This window comes from Protopterus annectens, chromosome 12.part0, assembly GCF_019279795.1.
Source record: "Protopterus annectens isolate FY-2018-M chromosome 12.part0, PAN1.0, whole genome shotgun sequence".
NCBI lineage: Eukaryota > Metazoa > Chordata > Ceratodontiformes > Protopteridae > Protopterus > Protopterus annectens.
The window spans coordinates 272,168,036-272,188,862 of record NC_056746.1 but is presented as its reverse complement, the minus strand read 5'-3'; the positions used below and the strand labels follow the sequence as shown (position 1 = coordinate 272,188,862).

At 41.6% G+C, this 20,827-nt stretch overlaps 1 protein-coding gene across 1 annotated transcript in view; it reads right to left on the bottom strand.

Moving 5' to 3' along the window:
* Positions 1–20,827, bottom strand: part of LOC122816501 (coronin-7-like) — a 3,324,782-nt gene that overhangs the window by 2,771,564 nt on the left and 532,391 nt on the right. Inside the window, exons 4-5 of the mRNA XM_044089332.1 lie at positions 18,253–18,323; positions 1,447–1,630 (exon numbers count right to left, since the gene is read on the bottom strand). Of these exons, the coding sequence (XP_043945267.1) occupies positions 1,447–1,630; positions 18,253–18,323 (255 nt within the window). The remainder of the gene's footprint in view (positions 1–1,446; positions 1,631–18,252; positions 18,324–20,827) is intronic.

The following is a 20,827-nucleotide window of genomic DNA, read 5'->3' as shown; positions in this document are numbered from 1 at the left end:
ACATTTTTTATATATATATACATTTTTTAGGAGTTATCTTAGGTCAGTTATATTATACAATAACTTATGAATATTGAGTGGTGTTGTTAAGGAGACATGTATCTATGTTACATTTACATTTCTTTATACATTCAATGACACATAATAGACATATACATATTTTATGTTTAAACCAATATACACATATATATATTTATATTTACATTTATATATTTATACATATAGATGTCTTCTATACTTTCGACATATTTTGTCAACACCATAATGAGTTTTTTATATCTGTATAAACACAAGCTCTAACTGAGCATTTTTTATATAGTAGTCATAATGCACCATAGATGTTCAATGTGTGTATATACATATTTTTAAGGAGAATGATTGTTTTATTGAATTATTGAGTAATTGATTTATGCAGAGATGCTTGTGTTAAGATATATATAGAATTGATGAGTAGCAGTATTACGATCTGAGGAAGCTCACTTTGAGTGAAAGCGCTTATCGACTGCATCTTTACATGTATTGTGTTTGCTACAATACTTTGGATTAAAGCTTTTTATACATTAAGAGTGTCTTCGTTCATCTGGTCAGCTGTACTTCACCACGGATTGCTGGGTTGGTTTATATATTATATATACTTTTGCCGTGTATTGTGAGGTATTCATCCGTATAGGACAACCGTTGGCAATTGTTATTTTAATTAGTTTCTTCTTCCTATCTCCATTTCAACCCATGCCACTTTTTTGCAAGGCTTTTTGCTTCAGTGAAAACATTCAAACAAAAGACTAATACATTTTCATAACCCCATCCCTTTTTAACCTAAAAACATAGAAAACTATGTATATTGTCTGAAAACAAAGTCTAGTCCTCCAGATAAGAGCAAATGCCCTAAATCTCTCTTTCAAACGTTGGCATTTATGCTGTCAGCTTGCTTTCCTTCAGTGAGCAAGGAAGGCTTTTATTTTTCTCCATTTTTTGGCATTCTTTCTTTGTGTTAAATTCCTAACTTGCATATATCCCATCACTGCTAAATTTTTAATCAATCATTTAGCAAAGGATATTGGGACTACAAAACAAAGTCCTTTTAAAGCCCACTCTCAGTTAAACAGAAACTTAAGTTTGATAACTTCATTCCAGTCATTGAATCTCAAGTAAAACAAAAAAAGATACTAAAGCCCTGCCCTTTACAGTATTATTTGAAGTTAGTAATGCAGAAAAGCAATCTGTAAATCTCTGACAACTGTAAATTATGTCATCATGAAGACTGTCTGCTTAGTTTTGTCACTGTAAATGATGATAAAACAATGAAAACAAAACAATTAAAGAGTAAGGTTTAAAAGGTGGGTAACCAAAACTACAGCTACATTCTTTCTGCCAATTCATGTATCTGCTGATGTTATTTAGCGTTTGCACTTGCATTTCGAATAATGCTGCAGAGGACGTGTTTACCTGCAAAAGTTTTCTTCTGAATAAGATTCCAAATTTTTGCAATTTTTCCATTTGCAGATGCAAGTACTCCATCACATGCAGGATGAAATTTAAGAGTTTCAACATGGCACCCCTCTGGACCCAAAACAATATCTGCAGAGGAAGTCATATCCTCCCCCAGTTTTGGAAGACGCCAAAGTTTCACCTACAAGAAAAATGCAAGAATCATTACAAGGCTATTTTAGTTGAAGCCTTGCTGTACTTATAAGACTGCTGGCAGGCAAAGATTAAACACAATAACAGTAACCTCAGTGTGTTTTATCAGTATAATGCAGCAGCTATAATCTGGTGCATTAAGAGCCATCAAATACTACTGACTGCATGCAAGTCTGATGAATCCATCAGACGGGTACACGACAGAATGCCCAACTACTCTGGAGTAGTAGTACTAAACGCATACTTCAAAATATATAAAAACAAACAACTTTAACAATAATAAGATAAGCAGTCATTCTTTTGCATACATTTTCCTCTCGTTTTTGATAATAAATGCAGTCATTGCAGCTTACGTTTCTAAAAACTAAACTACCATACTATTTCTTACCAAAAAACAACAGACATGTCTGCTGTTTCACTGCTTAAGCTTCGGGAATTTTAAATTAACCACAGCCATCATCATCATAATCTTCTTTCGGCTGTTCCTGTTAGGGGTCGCCACAGCAGATCACCTGTTTCCATTTCTTCCTGTCCTCTGCATCTTGCTCTGTCACACCAAACACCTGCATGTCCTCTCTCACCACATCCATAAACCTTATCTTAGGCCTTCCTCTTTTCCTGTTACCTGGTAGCTTCATCCTTAGCATCTTTTTCCCAATATACTCAGCATTCCTCCTCAGCACATGTCCAAACCAACATAATCTTGCCTCTCCGGCTTTGTCTCCAAACCTTCCAACCTGGGCTGACCCTCTAATATACTTATTCCTAATCCTGTCCACCCTCGACACACCCAGTGCAAATCTTAACATCTTTAACTCTGCCACATCCAGCTCAAACTCCTGCCTTTTTTGTCAATGCCACTGTCTCCAACCCATATAACATAGCTGGTCTCACTACCCTCTTGTAGACCTTCCCTTTCACTCTTACAGGTACTCGTCTTTCACAAATCACTTCTGACACTTTTCTCCACCCACTCCATCCTGCCTGTACTCTCTTCTTCACCTCTCTTCCACACTCACCATTACTCTGAACTATTCACCCCAAGTATTTAAACTCATCCACCTTCGCCACCTCTACCCCTTGCATCCTCACCATTCTTCTATCCTCCCTCTCATTCACACACATATTCTGTCTTAGTCCTGCTGACCTTCACTCCTCTTCTCTCTAAAGCACATCTCCATCTCTCCAGGGTCTCCTCCACCTGTTCCCTACTCTCACTACAGATCACAATGTCATCTGCAAACATCATAGTCCACAGGGACCCCTGTCTGATCTCGTCTGTCAACTTGTCCATCACCATTGCAAATAAGAAAGGGCTCAGAGCTGATCCTTGATGTAACCCCACCTCCACCTTAAACGCATCTGTCACTCCCACCGCTGTCACACTACCCTCGTACATATCCTGTACCACTCTTACATACTACTCTGACGCTCCTGACATCCTCATACAATACCACAACTCCTCTCTAGGCACCCTGTCATATGCGTTCTCCAAGTCTACAAAAACACAATGCAACTCCTTTTGACATTCTCTGTACTTCTACATCAACACTCTCAGAGCAAACATTGCATCTATAGTGCTCTTTCCAGGCATGAAACCATACTGCTGTTCACTAATCATCACGTCCCTTCTTAACCTAGCTTCCACTACTCTTTCTCATAACTTCATGCTGTGACTGATCAATTTAATCCCTCTGTAGTTACTACAGCTCTGCACATCACCCTTATTCTTAAAAAAATGGTACCAAAACACTTTCTCCATTCCTCAGGCATCATCTCACTTTCTAAGATTTCATTAAACAATCTGGTTAAAAACTCCACTACCATTTCACCTAAACACCTCCATGCTTCCCACAGGTATGTCATCTGGGCCAACAGCCTTTCCATTCTTCATTCTCTTCATAGCTATCCTTACTTCCTCCTTGCTAATCCACTGCACTTCATGATTCACTATCCGCACATCATCCAACCTTCTCTCCCTCTCATTCTTTTCATTCGTCAGCCCCTCAAAGTACTCTTTCCATCTGCTCAACACACTCTTCACTTGTGAGTATATTTACCTCATTATCCTTTATCACCCTTACCTGCTGCACATCTTTCCTAGCTCGGTCCCTCTGTCTAGCCAATCAGTACAGGTCCTTTTCTCCCTCCTTAGTGTCCAACCTTTTATACAACTCTCTATATGCCTTATCCTTGGTCTTTGCCACCTCTCTCTTTGCCATGCACCTCATCTCCTTATACTCTTGTCTCCTTTCTTCATCTCTCTGACAATCCCACTTCTTTGCCAACCACTTTCTCTGTATACTATCCTGTACTTCCTCATTCCACCACCAGGTCTCCTTGTCCTCCTTCCTCTGTCCAGATGTCACACCAAGCACCTTTCTAGCAGTCTCCCTTACTAGCTCTGCTGTAGTTAACCCAGCTATTCGGTAACACTTCACTGACCCAGTGCCTGTCAACTCTTCCCTGAACTCCACCTCACAAATCACCCTTTTTCAATTTCCACCATTTGATCCTTGATGCTGCCCTCATGCTCCTCCTCCTCTTCTTGATCATCAGCGTCATTCTACAGACCACCATTCTATGCTGCCTAACTACACTTTCCCCCCGTCACCACTTTACAGTCTCTACAATCTCCTTCAAACTGGCCCTCCTGCATAGGATATAATCCATCTGTGTGCAGCTCCCTCCACTCTTGTATGTCACCTTATGCTCCTCCCTCTTATTAAAATACATCTTCACCACAGCCATGTCCATCCTTTTTGCAAAATCCACTAACATCTGACCTTCTGCATTCCTTTCCTTAACACCATACCTACCCATCACTTCCTCATCCCCTCTGTTCCCTTCACCAACATGCCAACTGAAATCTGCTCCAATCACCACTCTCTCACCCTTGGGTACAGTCATTACCACTTCATCCAACACACTCCAAAATTTTCCTTTCTCATCCATCGCACACCCAACTTGCGGAGCATATGCACAAACAACATTCATCATTACACCATCAATTTCCAGCTTCATAAATATCACGCTATCCGACACTCTTTTCACCACCAAAACACTTTTGATATACCGTTCCTTCAGGATAACCCCTACCCCATTTCTCTACCATCCACACCATGATAGAACAATTTGAACCCACCTCCGGATACACCTGGCCTTACTCCCCTTCCACCTGGTCTCTTGTACACACAATATATCAACCTTCCTTCTGTCCATCATATCAGCTAGCTCTCTCCCTATACCAGTCAAACTGCCAACATTCAAAGTTCCTACCCTCACTACCACACTCCTAACCTTTCTCCTCTCTTCCTGCCTTCGGGCATGCCTTCCCCCCTCTTCTCTTTCTCCTCCTTCAGCCAACAGTAGCCCAATTTCCGCCAGCACCCTGTCAGCTAACAGTACTGGTGGCGGTCGTTAACCAGGGCCTCGACCAATCTGGTATGTAAATCTGTATTGGTTTCCGCATATCTCATTTGGCAGATGTTCTACACCGGATGCCCTTCCTGAATCAACCCTCCCCATTGATCCGGGTTTGGTACTGGCACGAAGAAATGCACTGGCTTGTGCATCCCCAGTGGCTGTAACAAATGTTACTTCTAAAAGAATAAGCTATTTTACTTGACAACAGATATGTATTTAATGGCATCAGACATTTTGTCATTGCCACCTAAACTGCTCATATAATTTTAAAAAGTTCTTATTCTCCTTTATTTTACCTGCCTATGCAGTGTATTCATTTCAATAATATTTTCTTTCTTTTTAACACAAGATTTATGTTTTATTTAGCCATTTTAAGAATAAAATTGCTTCTCAACCTGTTAATTCATTATTTTATTTGATTAAATAGCCACAAATGTCCATTTTCTCCCATTACTGTGGACATTGTACAGTTATCCATTCATTTGATCACAACCAAACCATATGATGTGTACGCAGTCAAAAAGTAATTTGTGGGTACATGTGCATGTGTGAGGGAGTTGTAATGTCTTACTCTGTATGTATCTGAAAGAAACAAGCCTATTTATACTAAGGTGGACATTATTTATATTAGTATGGCTACTGTTTATGTATTTATGAATTCATCTGATCACAGACATCTGAGGTGTACATTGTCACTAAAGTGGTTATTATTTTTTCTCCCTGCAGCTCACCATTAGCTGTTATTAGCTCATCTCTTTATTAATCACGTCTGCTGGATCTGCCTTAGCCTCACCTGAGCTCAACCCAATCCATGTAAAGGGCTGGTGAGGATGAGAATACTGGTGCAGAGTCATACTGCTGCCAAGGAGTGTGCCTTAACTCCCATCACACACTATCAGCTTGCAAAATCTATAACTGCTGTCTTCAGGAGTTGCACAAGGGCTTCTTCACATGTGCAAACTCCAGACTAAATGACAAACAGCTCATACAGCATGATTTCAGGCAGGTTCATAAAGTACAGTTGTGTACACTTACCATAAATGTAGATGTTAGAGTGCATTCACTGTTGCAGTCATCACATTTGGGTTATCTGCCTGTAGGTAGCCCTCAGCCGGCCTGAATACCATAGTCTTGGGATTTCTGTGTCAGATGCTGTCACTTCTTCCATGACGTCAGGTCGCCAGGGGTATAAAACATGCAGCCGACACCATTACATCAGTTTTTCTTTCCCCAGATGTCAGGTGCCCCCAAAATAGGAAGCAATTACATGGTATGGAACACCCCCAGCAAAAAGCAAATACACATGATATAAGATATGCCAAACAAAAAGGATAGGTAGAAGAAAAGAGAAGTCAGGGGGCTGGAGGGAAGGTAACCAGGACTGCAACAGTGAATACACTCGAACACCTACATTTACGGTAAGTGTACACAACTGTACTATGTTCTTCGTGTTTCACTGTTGCAGTGTACTATGTTCTTCATGTTTCACTGTTGCAGTCATCACATTTGGGTTGATTCCCAAAGCTAAGGAAGAGTGGAGATAGTTAAGAAGCATTAGGGCTGTCAATCAGGCACTGTAAGACTGCTGTGGCAAATCCAGCTCTGGATTTAGAAAAGATAGGTAAGTGGTAATGCTTGGTGAAGGTGTGTACAGAGCTCCAAGTTGCAGCTTCCAGGATGTCCCTGGTAGGGACTCCCCTGAGGAATGCTGAGGTAGATATAGCCCTAGTGGAATGTGTTCTGATCCCGTGTGGGGTAGGTTTCCCATGGTGTTTGTAGCAGAAATGGATGCAGTGTACTATCCATTTAGAAATGGCTTGCTTTGAAATGGCCTTGCCGTCTGCCCCTGCAGCAAAGCTGACTAGCAGCTGGTCAGATTTTCTGAGAGGCTTAGTCCTGTCCAGATAGAACCTAAGCTACCTGTGCACGTCCAGGGAGGACAGGATCTTTTCCCCTTTCTTCTGAGAATTAGGGAAAAAAGTTGGCAAACGAATGGACTGGTTTAAAGCCACACTAGACATCACCTTGGGTGTAAATGATGGGTTAGTCCTGAGGGAAACCCTGTCCGCATGGAAGATAATGAAGGATTCCACTGCCATAATGGCCTGCAATTCAGACACTCTTCTTGCTGAAGCGATGGCTAGAAGTAAAGCTGTTTTCCATGAAAGGAATTTTAACTCTGCTATAGCAGTAAGTTTAAAAGGCGGAAGCGTGAGCTTTTCTAATACAAAGTTAAGGTCCCAGGCTGGAGTGGGAGCTCTCCTGGGTGGTCTTAAATTTTTGGCTCCTCTCAGGAACTATTTTACTAGAGGATGAGAGAAGAGGGGTGGCTCAGTATTATAATGAGCAGAGATGGCAGAGGCATGAATCTTAACTGAAGACAAGGATAGGCCCTTGTGGAGCATTTCTGTTAAGAAATCTAGTCTAAGCAGGCCACAGTCGTGTCCCTTCCCTGGGACTGGCTCCAGGGACAGCATCTTTTCCACTTTTCCGAATAGGATTTTCTAGTACTAGGCCTCCTTGCCTCAAGAATGACATCCAGCACCTGCTTACTGAGGGTTGCTGGTGATGAGTTCAGGGGATGAGCCAGGCTACAAGGTTCAGAGTCTGTAGCAGAGGGTGCGGAACCTGGCTCGCCTGCTGGGACAACAGGGAAGGAGTCTGAGGCAGGTGCCATGGTGGCAGTACTGTCAGACTGCATAAAAGAGGGTACCAGTGCTGGCATGGCCAGTCTGGTACAATCAGGATTGTTCTTGGCTTGTCCAGTTCGATCTTTAGTAGAACCTTCAAGAGGAGGGGCAGAGGGGGGAAGGCATAGATTGAGAGGCTTTCCCAGGTAAAGGACAGGGCATCCACTTTCCAAGCTTGGCTGTGGGGAGTTCTGGTTCAATATTTGCTCAATTAATAGTTCTGAGGGGAAGCAAAAAGGTCCACCGCAGTTGCCCCCCCACCTGTTCCTCAAAAGCTTAAATATTTTGGGCTCCAGTCTCCACTCATGTGGGTCCATGAGATTTCTGCTTAAGCCGTCTGCCAGTGAATTCAATTTGCCTGGCAGGAATTGAACTTGCAGGTGCACTTGGCTGCTCAAGGCTGTGTTCCACAGAGCCATGGCTAATCTGCAGAGTGGGTAGGAATGGGTTCCCCCCTGCTTGTTTATGTACCACATAACTGTGGTGTTGTCTGTCTTTACCAATAGCTGTCCTGGAAGAAGAAGGTCTTTGAAGGCTGTCAGAGCATTCTGTACAGCTAACATTTCTTTTTGATTGATATGCAGGTGCCTTTGCTTTGGGCTCCATTTGCCCTGAATGCACTGGCCTGCCATGTGAGCCCCCCCCATGCACAGTCTGATAGGTCTGTTGTTAGGGTTTGGTCGGCAGAGGAGCCCCTTGTTGTGGTTGCAGGCCTCTGCCCACCAAAGGAACTCTGTTCTTTGGCAAGAAATGATAGGAATCATTGTTTCCAGGTCCTGAGAATGTTGACACCAGAGACTTTTTAGGTACCACTGAAGTTTCAGTCTTGCATATGGAATTAGTAGAATGCAAGAGACCATGAACCCTAGTGCTTGCAGTATTTTTCTTGCAGATAGCCGGGTTTTGGTGGCCAGTAGATTGAAGTAGTTTGTCAAATAAATTTGTTTCTCTGGAGTGAGGAATGCCATCTGGGAAGTTGTGTTCAAGCTTGCTCCCAGGAATACAATCTGTTGGCTGGGTACCAGCTGTGATTTCTTTTCATTGGTGGTGTACCCCAGTGAAGTTAGAAGTCTCTTTACAAATGCCAGGTGCTGTAGTATCAATTCCTGACTGTCCGCCTGAATCAGGCAATCGTCCAAGTATGGGTAAATTTGAATTCTTCTCTGCCTGCAATATGCAATGGCTGGAGCGACACTTTGTGAACACCCTGGGCGCAGTAGATAAGCCAAAGGGAAGTGCAGAGAATTGATAGTGCATAGAGCCTGCTCTGAAGCGTAGGTATTTCCTGCAAGATTCCCTTATGGGAATGTGCAGATAAGCTTCTTTTAAGTCTAGGGTTGCTTAGCCAGGAATCCTTGTCTAGCATAGGAAGCAGCTGGTGGAGAGTTAGCATTCTGAATTTTACAACCACCAAAAAGGTGTTGAGAATTTACAGATCAAGGATAGGACGCCAAAGGTTTTCTTTTCTGGGTACCAGAAATAGTCTGGAATAAAAGCTTTGTCCCCTTTGTTCTGCTGGGACAGGTTGAATAGCCTTGATACTGAGAAGAGAAAGTACTTGCTTTTGGGCCTCTGCCCACTGGTTTGAGGGGGAGGTCTGGCCATCCGCTTAGGGTTGGGAGTGAGTGGAAGTGGAATCTGTATCCCTTGGAAACAATATTTAACTCCCATACGTCCTGGGTAATATACTCCCAGTTTTTGGCATGCAGGGCAAATTTCCCTCCTAAAGGTGCAAGTACTTGGACAAGGCTTGGAAGAGTTAAGGATAAGTCATTGTGCAATTTTACCATAGGATGGCGGCTTACTACTCTCCGTTTTGGATGTGGGAGCACTCCATTGCTTAGATCTGTGCATAACCAGAGACTGAAGTCTCAGTGGTCTGCTGCCCCTGGGTTTGGACTGAGGAGGCCTCAAAGCGACTGGAAAGGACCAGTTTTTAGAAGGCCAATAACTACTTAATCTAGCTGGGTGTACTTGTAAGAAATCTTTAACAGTTTGCATAGATTTAGCTTACTCCTCCATCCTTCTGAGGACTTTTTCTGCTTTATTGCCAAATAGACGCTCTTGGTTTAATGGTGCATCTAGTAATTTTGCTTTGGCATGATCTGGCAAGTTTTGTTCCGTAAGCCAAGCATGCCTTCCAAGAACAGACCCAGTGACAGCAGCCCTGCAAAATGCTTCTAAGGCATCAAATCCACATTGCAAAGTATGTTTACCAACTTGGTTAGCAGAATGCATTAACTCTTGTAAATCTTTGTGTTCTGCACAATCAGAAATCAACATAATTTTCTGTTTAATTAGCTCCATAATATGCTGCTGACACTTTAACATATGAAACTAGCAATTTAAAGCCCTAATGGCAAGAGTAGCAGAGGTGTATACCTTCTTACCCCATCTGTCTAAAGCCCTAGAATCCCTGTCCGAAGGGGTAGGATTTTTGGCAGTTGTAGCCTTAATGCCTTTAGGTCCCTGAGAAATGGTCTCTGGATCTGCAGTAGGATTCTTAAAGATGAATTTGTGGGAGTCAGGTACTCTATAGTACCTGTCAGGTTTCCTGTGAGCTGGAGGCAAAGTATCAGGGGTAAGGCTGGATTCCAAAGACATCCTCTAATTTCCAGAACAGGAGGGATAGCTAGAGGCCTTGTGCTGAGGCAAGTTTAAAAATTCCAAGTCTCTTTTTGGACTGAAAGTAGTCCAGGCTATCCCAGCGGAAATGCTCTCTAAGGTTATGCAGAGTTTCACCAAAAGAAAAATCGTCTGGAGGGGAAGCAGAGGGAATGGAATCCTCTGCATCAGAATCCTCATAGGTAGATAAGAGTATGTCCTTGTAATCAGACGGATCAGAGTCATCAGACTCCTGATCTGAAGAATCAGAAGGAAAATCAGTTCTTGGTCTTTTTGAGGGGGAAGGCTAACTTCCCCTAATTAAAGTAATGAGGTCTTCAGCCATTCTAAGCATTTGTTTTTGAGGCATGTGGGCCTGAGAATGCTCTTTGATCGCCAGTTTCCTAGGCATAGTGCGAATTTTAGGCCTGAGAAATTCAGTATTTTTGGTTTGAAATGAAGTTGTCGGTTTAATATGAAAGTCGGAAGGCCTGAATAAACCCTCAGAAGCCGGTGCCTGTAAAGCGGCTCCAGACTCATCCAAGGCAGAGACATCCGCAGGTTCCATAGTCAAGGAAGCATCATGCGGCATTCCGGACTCCAAATGGGTCTCAGTAGAGGCCTGCGAATCTGTAGAAGTGGGTATCAGTTGGTGTGAAAGCGCCTCACTGAGTACCGGTGGACTGTTGACTAGCTTAATGGTAGCATTGTCGGCAATTTTGAACCTATGCAGTCTGTCTTTATCCTTATGTTTTTTCGCTAGATTGGTAGTTGGATGGCTTATCGAAGCCATTTCGGAGTATGGAGATCGAGAGCGCAAGACTTTAGCTACAAAAATAGCCCAATAACGAATAATTTGGGTGTTGAACAAGGCACAAAACCGACAGTGAGGGACGTCGTGGTCTGGGCCTAAACAGGTGACGCAGTAAGAATGAAAATCTCTGTGAGGTATTTGCTTTCCACAGGCAAGACAATTATTAATTTTTTTCTGACATCGGTTAGAGCAAGAAAAAAAGGATCCCCCAACGGGGTACTTATCTTTTAGTAGACTTCAGGTCTGAAACTCAAAAAACTAAAATTTCAGGAGGCGGCAGACCGGCACTTGCAAACTGCTTCTGCTTCAGGCACCGCACGGCAAGAAAGACTGATGTAATGGCGTCGGCTGCATGTTTTATACTCCTGATGACCTGACATCATGGAAGAAGTGACAACATCCAATGCAGAAATCCCAAGACTCTGGTATTCACGCCGGCTGAAGGCTACCTGCAGGCAGATGACCGAAATGTGAAGACTGCAACTGTGAAACACACAGAACATCACTGCCTTAATGCAGCAATTCTAGACTTCCTCCACCCCCCGGCATGGCTGTTCACTTTCATCCTCCCCCTACAGCCCCACCAGAGCCTGCACCACTAATCAAGCAGGTTACCTGGGGGCACAGTAAGGACTTTGTCTTTCTATGGCATGGGGAAGCTCAGTAAAGGGGCTATTACATGTGTGTGTGTGTGTGTGTGTGTGTGTGTGTGTGTGTGTGTGTGTGTGTGTGTGTGTGTGTGTGTTTGGGGTGTAATAGGTTGCACTGTGCATGTCTCACAGTAACAAACTGAAATATATTACTGCGGTTATGTATTCATTCATTCGGTCAGAATCAGATATACAAGGTATATATGCTCATTAAAATGAATTTAACTAGTGGACATATCTAATACGTTTTGCAATATACTACACTATTGATATCTGATAGCAAATAGCTAAAATACGTTACTGTGGCCATTACCTTTGTATTAATTTATTTGTTTACAGTCAGATATCCGAAATGAACAGAGTGAATAATAATTACTGGGCAAGAAGGCAGTCCGTGGATGAAACTGCCCATCTCCTGCTATTGTTTGATTACAGTTAAAAAAAAAAAAAAAAAAAAGTCACTGATCTGCCTTGGCTGGGCTAATATTAAGAATTTTATTCAGATGACTCACATTCTTGGACCCCTAGAAGAGCTCAAGAATATAGAGGGGCACACACTGTACCAGAATTGCCTCAAGGCAGTGCACTTTCCTTAGTTGGCCCATTCACCTCAGAGGAGTTGCAGGCAGCTATATGTACACTAACTAAGGGGAAAACTACGGGCCCGGATAAAATTCCTCTAGAAATATATCTCTTGGCCAAACAATTTTTTTTATTCATAAGCTAATTAATCTATTTAATTGTGTTCTGGTCTCTGGTGATGTGCCAAGGTCATGGAAGCAGACAGCTATCTCTGTAATCTTGAAGCCTGGTCAAGCTCCATCACAGGTCCCATGATACCTTCCCATTTCTATTTTAAATCGCAGCTAGAAAATGTTCACCTCGTTGCTTGACAGTAGGTTATCATATCATCTACACAGTTCGATACAGTGAGATCAAACAGGTTTTATAAAAATTAGGGCTACATTTGACAATTTGCTGACTGTGGAACTGCTCATAGTGGATGGTAATATTAAAAAAAAAGTAGTTAAGCTTGAACAGTTGTGATGCTGAGAAAGCCTTAGACCAGATAAGTTGGTCTTTCTTGCTTCTGGTTCTCCCAACAGTTCAGTGAATTTCTCTAAAACCTGTATGGGGTTTTGGTGGCTATTATTAAAATGGGTTTCAGCTATCCCTGCCTTTTTGGGATTTACAGGGGGACTAGGCAAGGATGTCCTCTGTCCCCACTATTGCCTGTCCTTTGTCTTGAACCACTTATCATTAGACTCAGACACACTCCATTTCAAAGGTATAGACTGAGGCTAACAGAAAAAAGTACTCTAAATATCAATGGCCTACTGTTTTTTTCTTGGTCACCCTGAGGACGACCTTGATCAGGTTTTCAAAGAAATTGCTCTTTTTTGGGACACTGACAAGATATAAAATTAATAGACCTGAAACCAAAGGTGTAGAAATTAACTTTGCTCCCAAGGAAGAGCTAATACAGGATTTTCCCTTTTTGTCTAGGATGGACAGTTTGGTTTACCTCTGAATAAGGCTAGCTTCTACTCCCTCTCTGACTTGGTGGTACTGATTTTAGAGATACAGGGTGTAAGGCCTCTACACTAATCAAAAACTGGAACAGAATATGACTTGATATGCTTCAGAAGCACAAAGTGGTTCGTACTACCATTGCTGGTATGCTCTGCATTGGGGCTTCCTGTCCCTCCACTGTTACATGCGTACCAAAAGCTGAAGCAATTAATATTAAAATTTGTTTGGCCTAATCAAAGCCCAATGTTTCCAGTGAGAGTTCTACCTTTCCTGCCAAAGTATGCAGCCTAGATGTGGTGGACTTGGGCTTGTACCTTGCCTCTGGAATACCAAGAATTTGTCAAGGTGTTCTCACCTCTAGTTCACAATGGTTGGAAAGCTATCTTGACTACTGAACTGGTCTGACCTATTTCATGCTATTGCAAGACTGTTAAACACCCGATGCAAGCTCACCAATACATATTTGTTAGTTGTTGTGTCTTTCGGCTTTTCCCGATTAGGGGTCGCCACAGCGGAACTCCGGTCCACTAATGATTGGTAGTTGATTTTTACGTACCGAGTTACCAGCTCTGATGCACAACCTTCAACGAAGGTACGCCCATTCACACATGTCTCCACGCACAAGACGCTCTAGCTGAGAATCGAACCAGACAGCGTCTTACTGTAAGGCAACAACGCTACCGTAGCACCAATACATATTTGTTAGTAAGTCAGAAAATTATTGAGCACAATAAACGGGCTTTGAACAATTCTAGTGTCTTCAATTTGACGACAGACTTAATGCCTTGAGTTGAAGCCCAAAGACCTGGTCAGAATGTTGGAAAGGGTGGAAGACATTTGTAAACATGAAAGTGTGTGCAACTAACAGGTACAGGCTTATATGGGAGAGGGATCCACTATTCCTTGGCAATTGGGGCAGGCACTGCTTGCCACTAAGTTATAAAAGTTTAGGTTTTTCAAGTGGCAGTGCATGTTCAAGTATTTTTATATCCTCACTAAGCTGTACAGAACAGTCCCCATTGTAAGATGTCAGAACCTGGTACTGGTGAATTGGCTCCATATGTTCTGAAGTGCCCTGTTCTGGAGTGGTTTCAAAATGACCTGCAGTAAATGTTTAACTATGTTCTCCCAGAGCCTCTAGTTCTTCCAGGATGCTATTCTTAACAAGACTTGAAAGGGATACTTTGTTTGATATAGGCAGACCTCCCAACCGTTCCGAATTACTCGGGTTTTACCGAGTTTTGGGGTCCAAATGAAGGGGTGCCACGATTCCCGAGTGGCACCCCTTCATTTCCGATTTTTCTTTACATTTTTTAAATTTTCGCGCTGTCGGAGCTGACGTCATCACGTGCGCAATGACGTCAGCTCCACCAGGCTACCAGCCAGTCGGAATTGAGCTCAAGGAGCTCACATCATCATTTCCGGCTGGCTGAAAGAGCCGTGATTAATGGCGGTGGCCGGGCAGCAAGTCAGCATGCAACACTACGAGGATTTTGGAAAGCTGAGCAGCAGTTCGCCTGAAACAGCTGGAATTATGGCAGCGATCGGGCAACAACACTAGGAGGAAGGATTTATTGCGCGAATTAACAGAAGAGGAGGGCTTGTAGTTTGTCCGAACAAAGTACTCAGGCAGGTAAGGACAGAAGAGTGAACGTAAAAGCCTAGTAGCTTATCCCAATTAGTTTTTTTTTTGTTTGGGGGGGGCATGTTTAGTTTAACCTGTAACTTTTCAGTTTTATTAATACAGTACCTTATATATTTTAGGAATGCCAATGTATTATACCAATTATGAATTGGATTTCATTTAGTAATACTGCTTAAACAGTCGCGAGTGTGTTACAGTTGGTCTGACTCTGCACTTTTCAGAAATATTCTTTTCTCGGCAATTTAGAGCAGATTAGCAATGAAGGAAGACCTCATTGGCAACTAATTTGTATGTCTCATAGCTATGTTGGTGGTGCTGTTTTGTGTGTGTGTGTGTGTGTGTGTGTGTGTGTGTGTGTGTGTGTGTGTGTGTGTGAGAGCGATTGTAAAAGGAAAAGCTGTGTGTTTATGTTGCTGTCTTCCTGCATGTGTATGAATGAAAGTGTGCATGAAAGCAAGTGTGCGTGTATATGCATGCGTGTGTGTGTGTGTGTGTGTGTGTGTGTGTGTGTGTGTGTGTGTGTGTGTGTGTGTGTGTGTGTGTGTGTGTGTGTGTGTGTGTGTAAAACTCCTCAGATGCATAACCTTGGAGAAAAAGAATAGGCTTTGTGTGTAGCACTGTTCAGAGTTTTTTTGGTCCCAGAAAAACTTACCAGAAGAATTGCAGGCAATTGCAAATGAAAGACCTAACTCAGGCAGCCAAGGCATCTTAAGGTGAAGGAAAGCAGAAATTTTTCACACAAGATGTTAACAGTATGCTGCTTGAGTGAGTACCTATCTCTGTCAGCATTGCTTTAGAGAGCCTTTTCAACTTTTTCTTGAACTGTGTGTTTGTCTTTAGTGTATATAGATGGCTATTACTTTTATTCCACTATGGAATACACTGTGGTGTGATGTTTTAGGGGAACTGCTTTACACATTTTTCTAGTCTAAGCAAGTGTGGATCTGCTTACACATGCCTGGTCATAAGACTGCATGTTATTCTTGCAACATATTAAAATGGTTGGAGCAGACAGTTTTTCTTCCCTCTGAGCAGTATTGTTAAGATGCTGTTGATGCAGATGTCCATGCAGTATAGATATGTTAGTTGCGACATGTGCATATCTTTTCTCCAGACTGGTTTGATGGAAGTGACTTGCAGAAAGGTTGATGGAAATGACTTGCAAATTCTTGTATTTGAAAGAGTGTTTTCATTGTTGTACAATTCGCTTTGTTTTTTGAAGAATGCATAAAACTCCTAAATGTGTATCTTTTTAATGCAAAGCTGATCTATGAATGTAGACATATGGTTGTTCACTAAAATAAAAAGCAAGAGTGATTCTGTTCCTTTGAGCAACATTCTGGAGACTGTACTTTTGAGTGTTATTGGGAGGTTGTCATAATGGTTAAGGTGTTTACCTTACAAACACAAGGTACAGGGTTTGATTCTCACATGGGGTAATTGGCTAAGCTTAAAATGGCCCAGAAGGGCAGTTAGCCTAGTGCTAATCTGTGATCCTGTGCTGTGTCTTGCCTCCACTGAGCCTTGTGGTATATGGAGTTGTATCCTGTATGTAAACTTGAGAGCATGTGCACAAAACTGGATAAATTATGATTCTAATGTAGTTCCTACTTTTGAATTAAGGCTCATTTTCAAGCGGGATGAGGATGCTTCCCCCAATCTCAGGGAATTCTTATTCATTCAGACATGTTTCACTCACACCTACTTTCAGGCATGCACTGAGTCTAGGTTTCCTACTTTTTAAAAAAAAAAAAGTTGCATTCTTCTCTGGCTTCAACGGCTATTGAAGAGTGCTGAGATATTTTTACACCTCAGAAGTGTTGAACGGCAGCTTTAATAAGTAGTTAAAATAACACAGTATTTTTAGGCGTAAGTTGTACTTTATAGTGATGGAATGTTTCGTGCTTAAGTGCTGTTTTACTTTCAAGTTAAATTTAATTTTAATGTGGCAGTCTAATTTCATTGTGAGACAGTATTTTGTTTAGCAGATGTCTATTGCTGTTTCTGCATTGTGCTATAAAATGTAAATATAAACTCCAAATAATCATTGTAGAAGCAAAGCAGTATGCACATTAGGGTTTATGGTAACTGGGGTGAAATAGCCTGGTATTTGGACATTGGAATGGCTGCAGGGGGACTCTGGTGCCATATTTTGGTTGTCTATTCTTCAGTTTGCATTTAAAAGCTGGTATCCCACAATTCCATCAGAGTGGGCGGGGTTCTGTAATTATGTATGCAAATTTTATGCTAATCAGTGTACAGATTTGTACCTATTTTTCATGGGCCTTGTCCAGATTTTTAATGTTTCCAGGTTGAGAGGTATGGATATAGGCAGAATTGACTTTCTAAGTTTGCTTGTGTTAGCTGCCAAAAAAGCATGTACTACACTCAAGAAATCGGCTTCCACCTCAGATTACATGAGATATTAGTTTAATGAACGAGGTCATGTCACTAGAATTAATATCGCCACTAGCAGCGTTAGCAATGGATTAAAATCAAATGGCAAAGGTGAGCCAACTGTTACAAGGACACAACGGTCTCTGGTCAAATTTGTCGCCTTAAAAGATACTGGTTTAATGGACTCTCTTTCCTTCTACAAGAGTGTTACATCAAGATTCTTATGGATTAGCTTTTTTATATTTAAAATACACTTAAGCAGCAATGCCTTTATCTACTTCTATAATATTGCACAACTGTTCACTGTTTGCTGGGTGTTGTTTCTTAATACTAAAGTAGCACTGTTTGTAAATTGAAAGCTGTTAAAGTTACTTATGGTAAAAACACCACGAATTATAGCACACTGCTAGCTACAAAACAGGTATTTTATAATCTCAGATGACTGCATGTGTTTGTAAACTGACAAAGAAAGTAAAGAATTTTTTCAATTTTATATACAAACATGCAACTCTCATGAAAACAAACCTAAACAGCAGGGTACTGTGACTACAACACAAGTTCTACATACGTATATGTATAAAACTACCATAACTACTGTTGTTTCTTGCACGTATCTCTGAGCAATACAGTCTCTCTTCTATGCCCACTAACAGTGAAAAAGTTCTGCCACAAAAACTGCTTTTATTCACATTAAGGTACAGGGCCTTAAAACCCTCAAGACGTTTGGAAAAGCCTTAAAGAAAAACATCTGCAAGTTTAATTTTAGCTAGCCTGTAGACACAAAATGTTAAGTTTGCTTTTAATGGATCATGAGTTGAAATTTCTGTTACGAACACGTCATCTTATACTTACAGTCTCATCTGCAGAACACGTGGCCAGCAGGAAATCATCAAATGGAGAGAAGTCAAAATCAGTCACCACATCTGTAAAAGAAAAGGATGGCACACGAATTATATAACTAACAGATTACTTTCTCTTTCTTAACAGCAATGCATTTAATCCTTGTGTACTACCCAACATTTTAATCTCAGCTATCATTTTAAAGGTTTGTGTGAGTTCTCTCACAGAACTGATGATACGAGTATGCACACACAAACACACCGATCCCATCACACACACACACACACACACACACACACACACACACACACACACACACACACACACACACACACACACACACACACACAGACTAAATATGACACTTTTGAAATGTCTGTCAAAATAAGCTAATGTTTATAGTACACACTACAGTTTGAAAGTCATGTGAGCAGTAATGCATCTGATGGAATGGTGAATCTCAAAGACTTGCATATTTCACTGCAATGAAAAATATATTCAAACTCAGAGCACAAAGGAAAGACCTGATAATGAGTAAGGATGGCTAATCATGAATCTAGGGAGGCATGTGTTCAGTAAATCAGCCAGAAGTCCTTTTAACTCATCAGACTGATCCTAAAAGGGAGGTGTCTATGACTGGTTTTGCCCTCTTCAAATCCCTTGACACTGTTAACCAAGTTAATCTTGTTGGATCATTTTTATATTTTTAAATGATGTAGGTCTCCAGATATGTTTATCCTCACAGTATCTCTGGTGTCTTTTAAATATGTTGCAAGTCATGTGATGCTATTAACTTGATTAAACGTGGTTTACTTTTATATCTACTACTTTTAATTTTCAACATGAAAACAACTATCAAACCATGTGCTGTAAATATTAAATGAAAAACTCAGCTGAGCTCTCCTATTAATTTTGTTGTATGCCTCAAACCTGTTAATCTAGATGTATTCCTTAAGTAGTTCAGACAGAGAGCTCATATTCTGTTGATCCTTCTATGACTACCTTGATAACAGAGTCTCCTAAGAGCACCCTGCTTAGGTTTATTTGGCTTATTCTTCCTGGTTCCATCATTAATACTAAGAGCCTTTTGAGTCTATTAAACGTCATAAAGGTACTGTGCTCTTTTTACTGCCTATTGATCTGTTAACCCTGCTGGCCTGTAAGCCTTCTTTATTTCAGCTGGCAGCGCTTTGACTTTTTGAGTTCTGCAGACATCGCATGTACTGAAGGGCTCAGTGACACTATTCATTTTGCTGCAGAAATTTATTAATAGTGCTGTACCCCCATCAAACTGTATTAATTGTGTTTGGGGTCCCCTGACAGTGAAGCCACCAATTAATCACATTTTGGGTGGTATGAATCTCAAACAGCCCCCCAAAAAATCACAACACTAGAAACTGCAAAACAAATAAGATAAAAACATGCCAGTCATGAAAAATATCCCAAAAATAGCTACTCAAAAGTTTTTGCAATGTGCCATTATGTTTACTAAAGTTTTAAACACAGATAGTTCTAACACAATGTGGCATTACCACCAGAAACAGTTTAAGATTCATGCCTTCTGTGATATTACCCCTTAAGGTTTCTGAAATGTTTCTGCTACACTTATAATGAAAACAAAGGGTTACATAATAATGTTGTGGCTCCTACGATGATGAGGAGCCCGGGCCCAGCAATGGTGGTGGGTTTGACTGCTTTGCTGCCTATAAGGATGATGATATTAATATCACTATTATTGCTTAGTCTGGTGAAGAGGACCAAAGTCTTCTGATAATGAAGATGAGGGTAGCTTGGGGCTGAGGATACATTTGCTGGCATGCAGGCACACTCCGGGTAACTATCAGACATCTGGAGGGACACATGCTGTGCACACTGAGGCAAGCAGCTCAAACTGAACTGGAATCTGGTCTTGCAGCTATCAAGACTTGTGCAGAAGCAGATCAGTTGGAGCCCCTCAGGTGAATCTAGTCCATAGTTTGATGGATCATCCAGTTCCAATCATGGTATATGGCAAGGTACGTACAGTTTGTACGCCATGAAATAAGGATGGGCATGATGTCAACTCACCACTAGAGGAACAGCATGGGGGAGTATGTAGCTTTGGCTGGTGTAGGTACTGCTGCAAGTCAGACCTTCCCACAGCATGCAGATGTGCTGCAAGCAAGCAAAGAATTGTAGGTCTGACAGCTATTACACTGCATGGATTAGATTGCATTATGGAATATGCACAACATGATTACTGTCTCTGGGGACAGCAGAAGGGTGTAGACAGGGTAGAGTGAGGTTGCAGCTGTACAGCCGTAGTGCTAAGTTTTCAAGACTGACAAGAGGATCACAGTTTGAACTGTAGTGTCTGTGAGATGGTGTAGCTACAGATGCCACACTGCAAAAGTTTTCACACCACAGAGACTTAATGGTAGTGGTACACCACAGGTTGTGTCGGTGGCTTCCACATCTTTTATTATTTACAGGACGTCATCATCACACTCGCACGGAAAATCATCACCTGTGAGGAGGCCTTCACCCAGACTGAGTGGAGCTGCTGCAGATGATACCCTGGCATATACAGATAGGGTTACAACAGCTC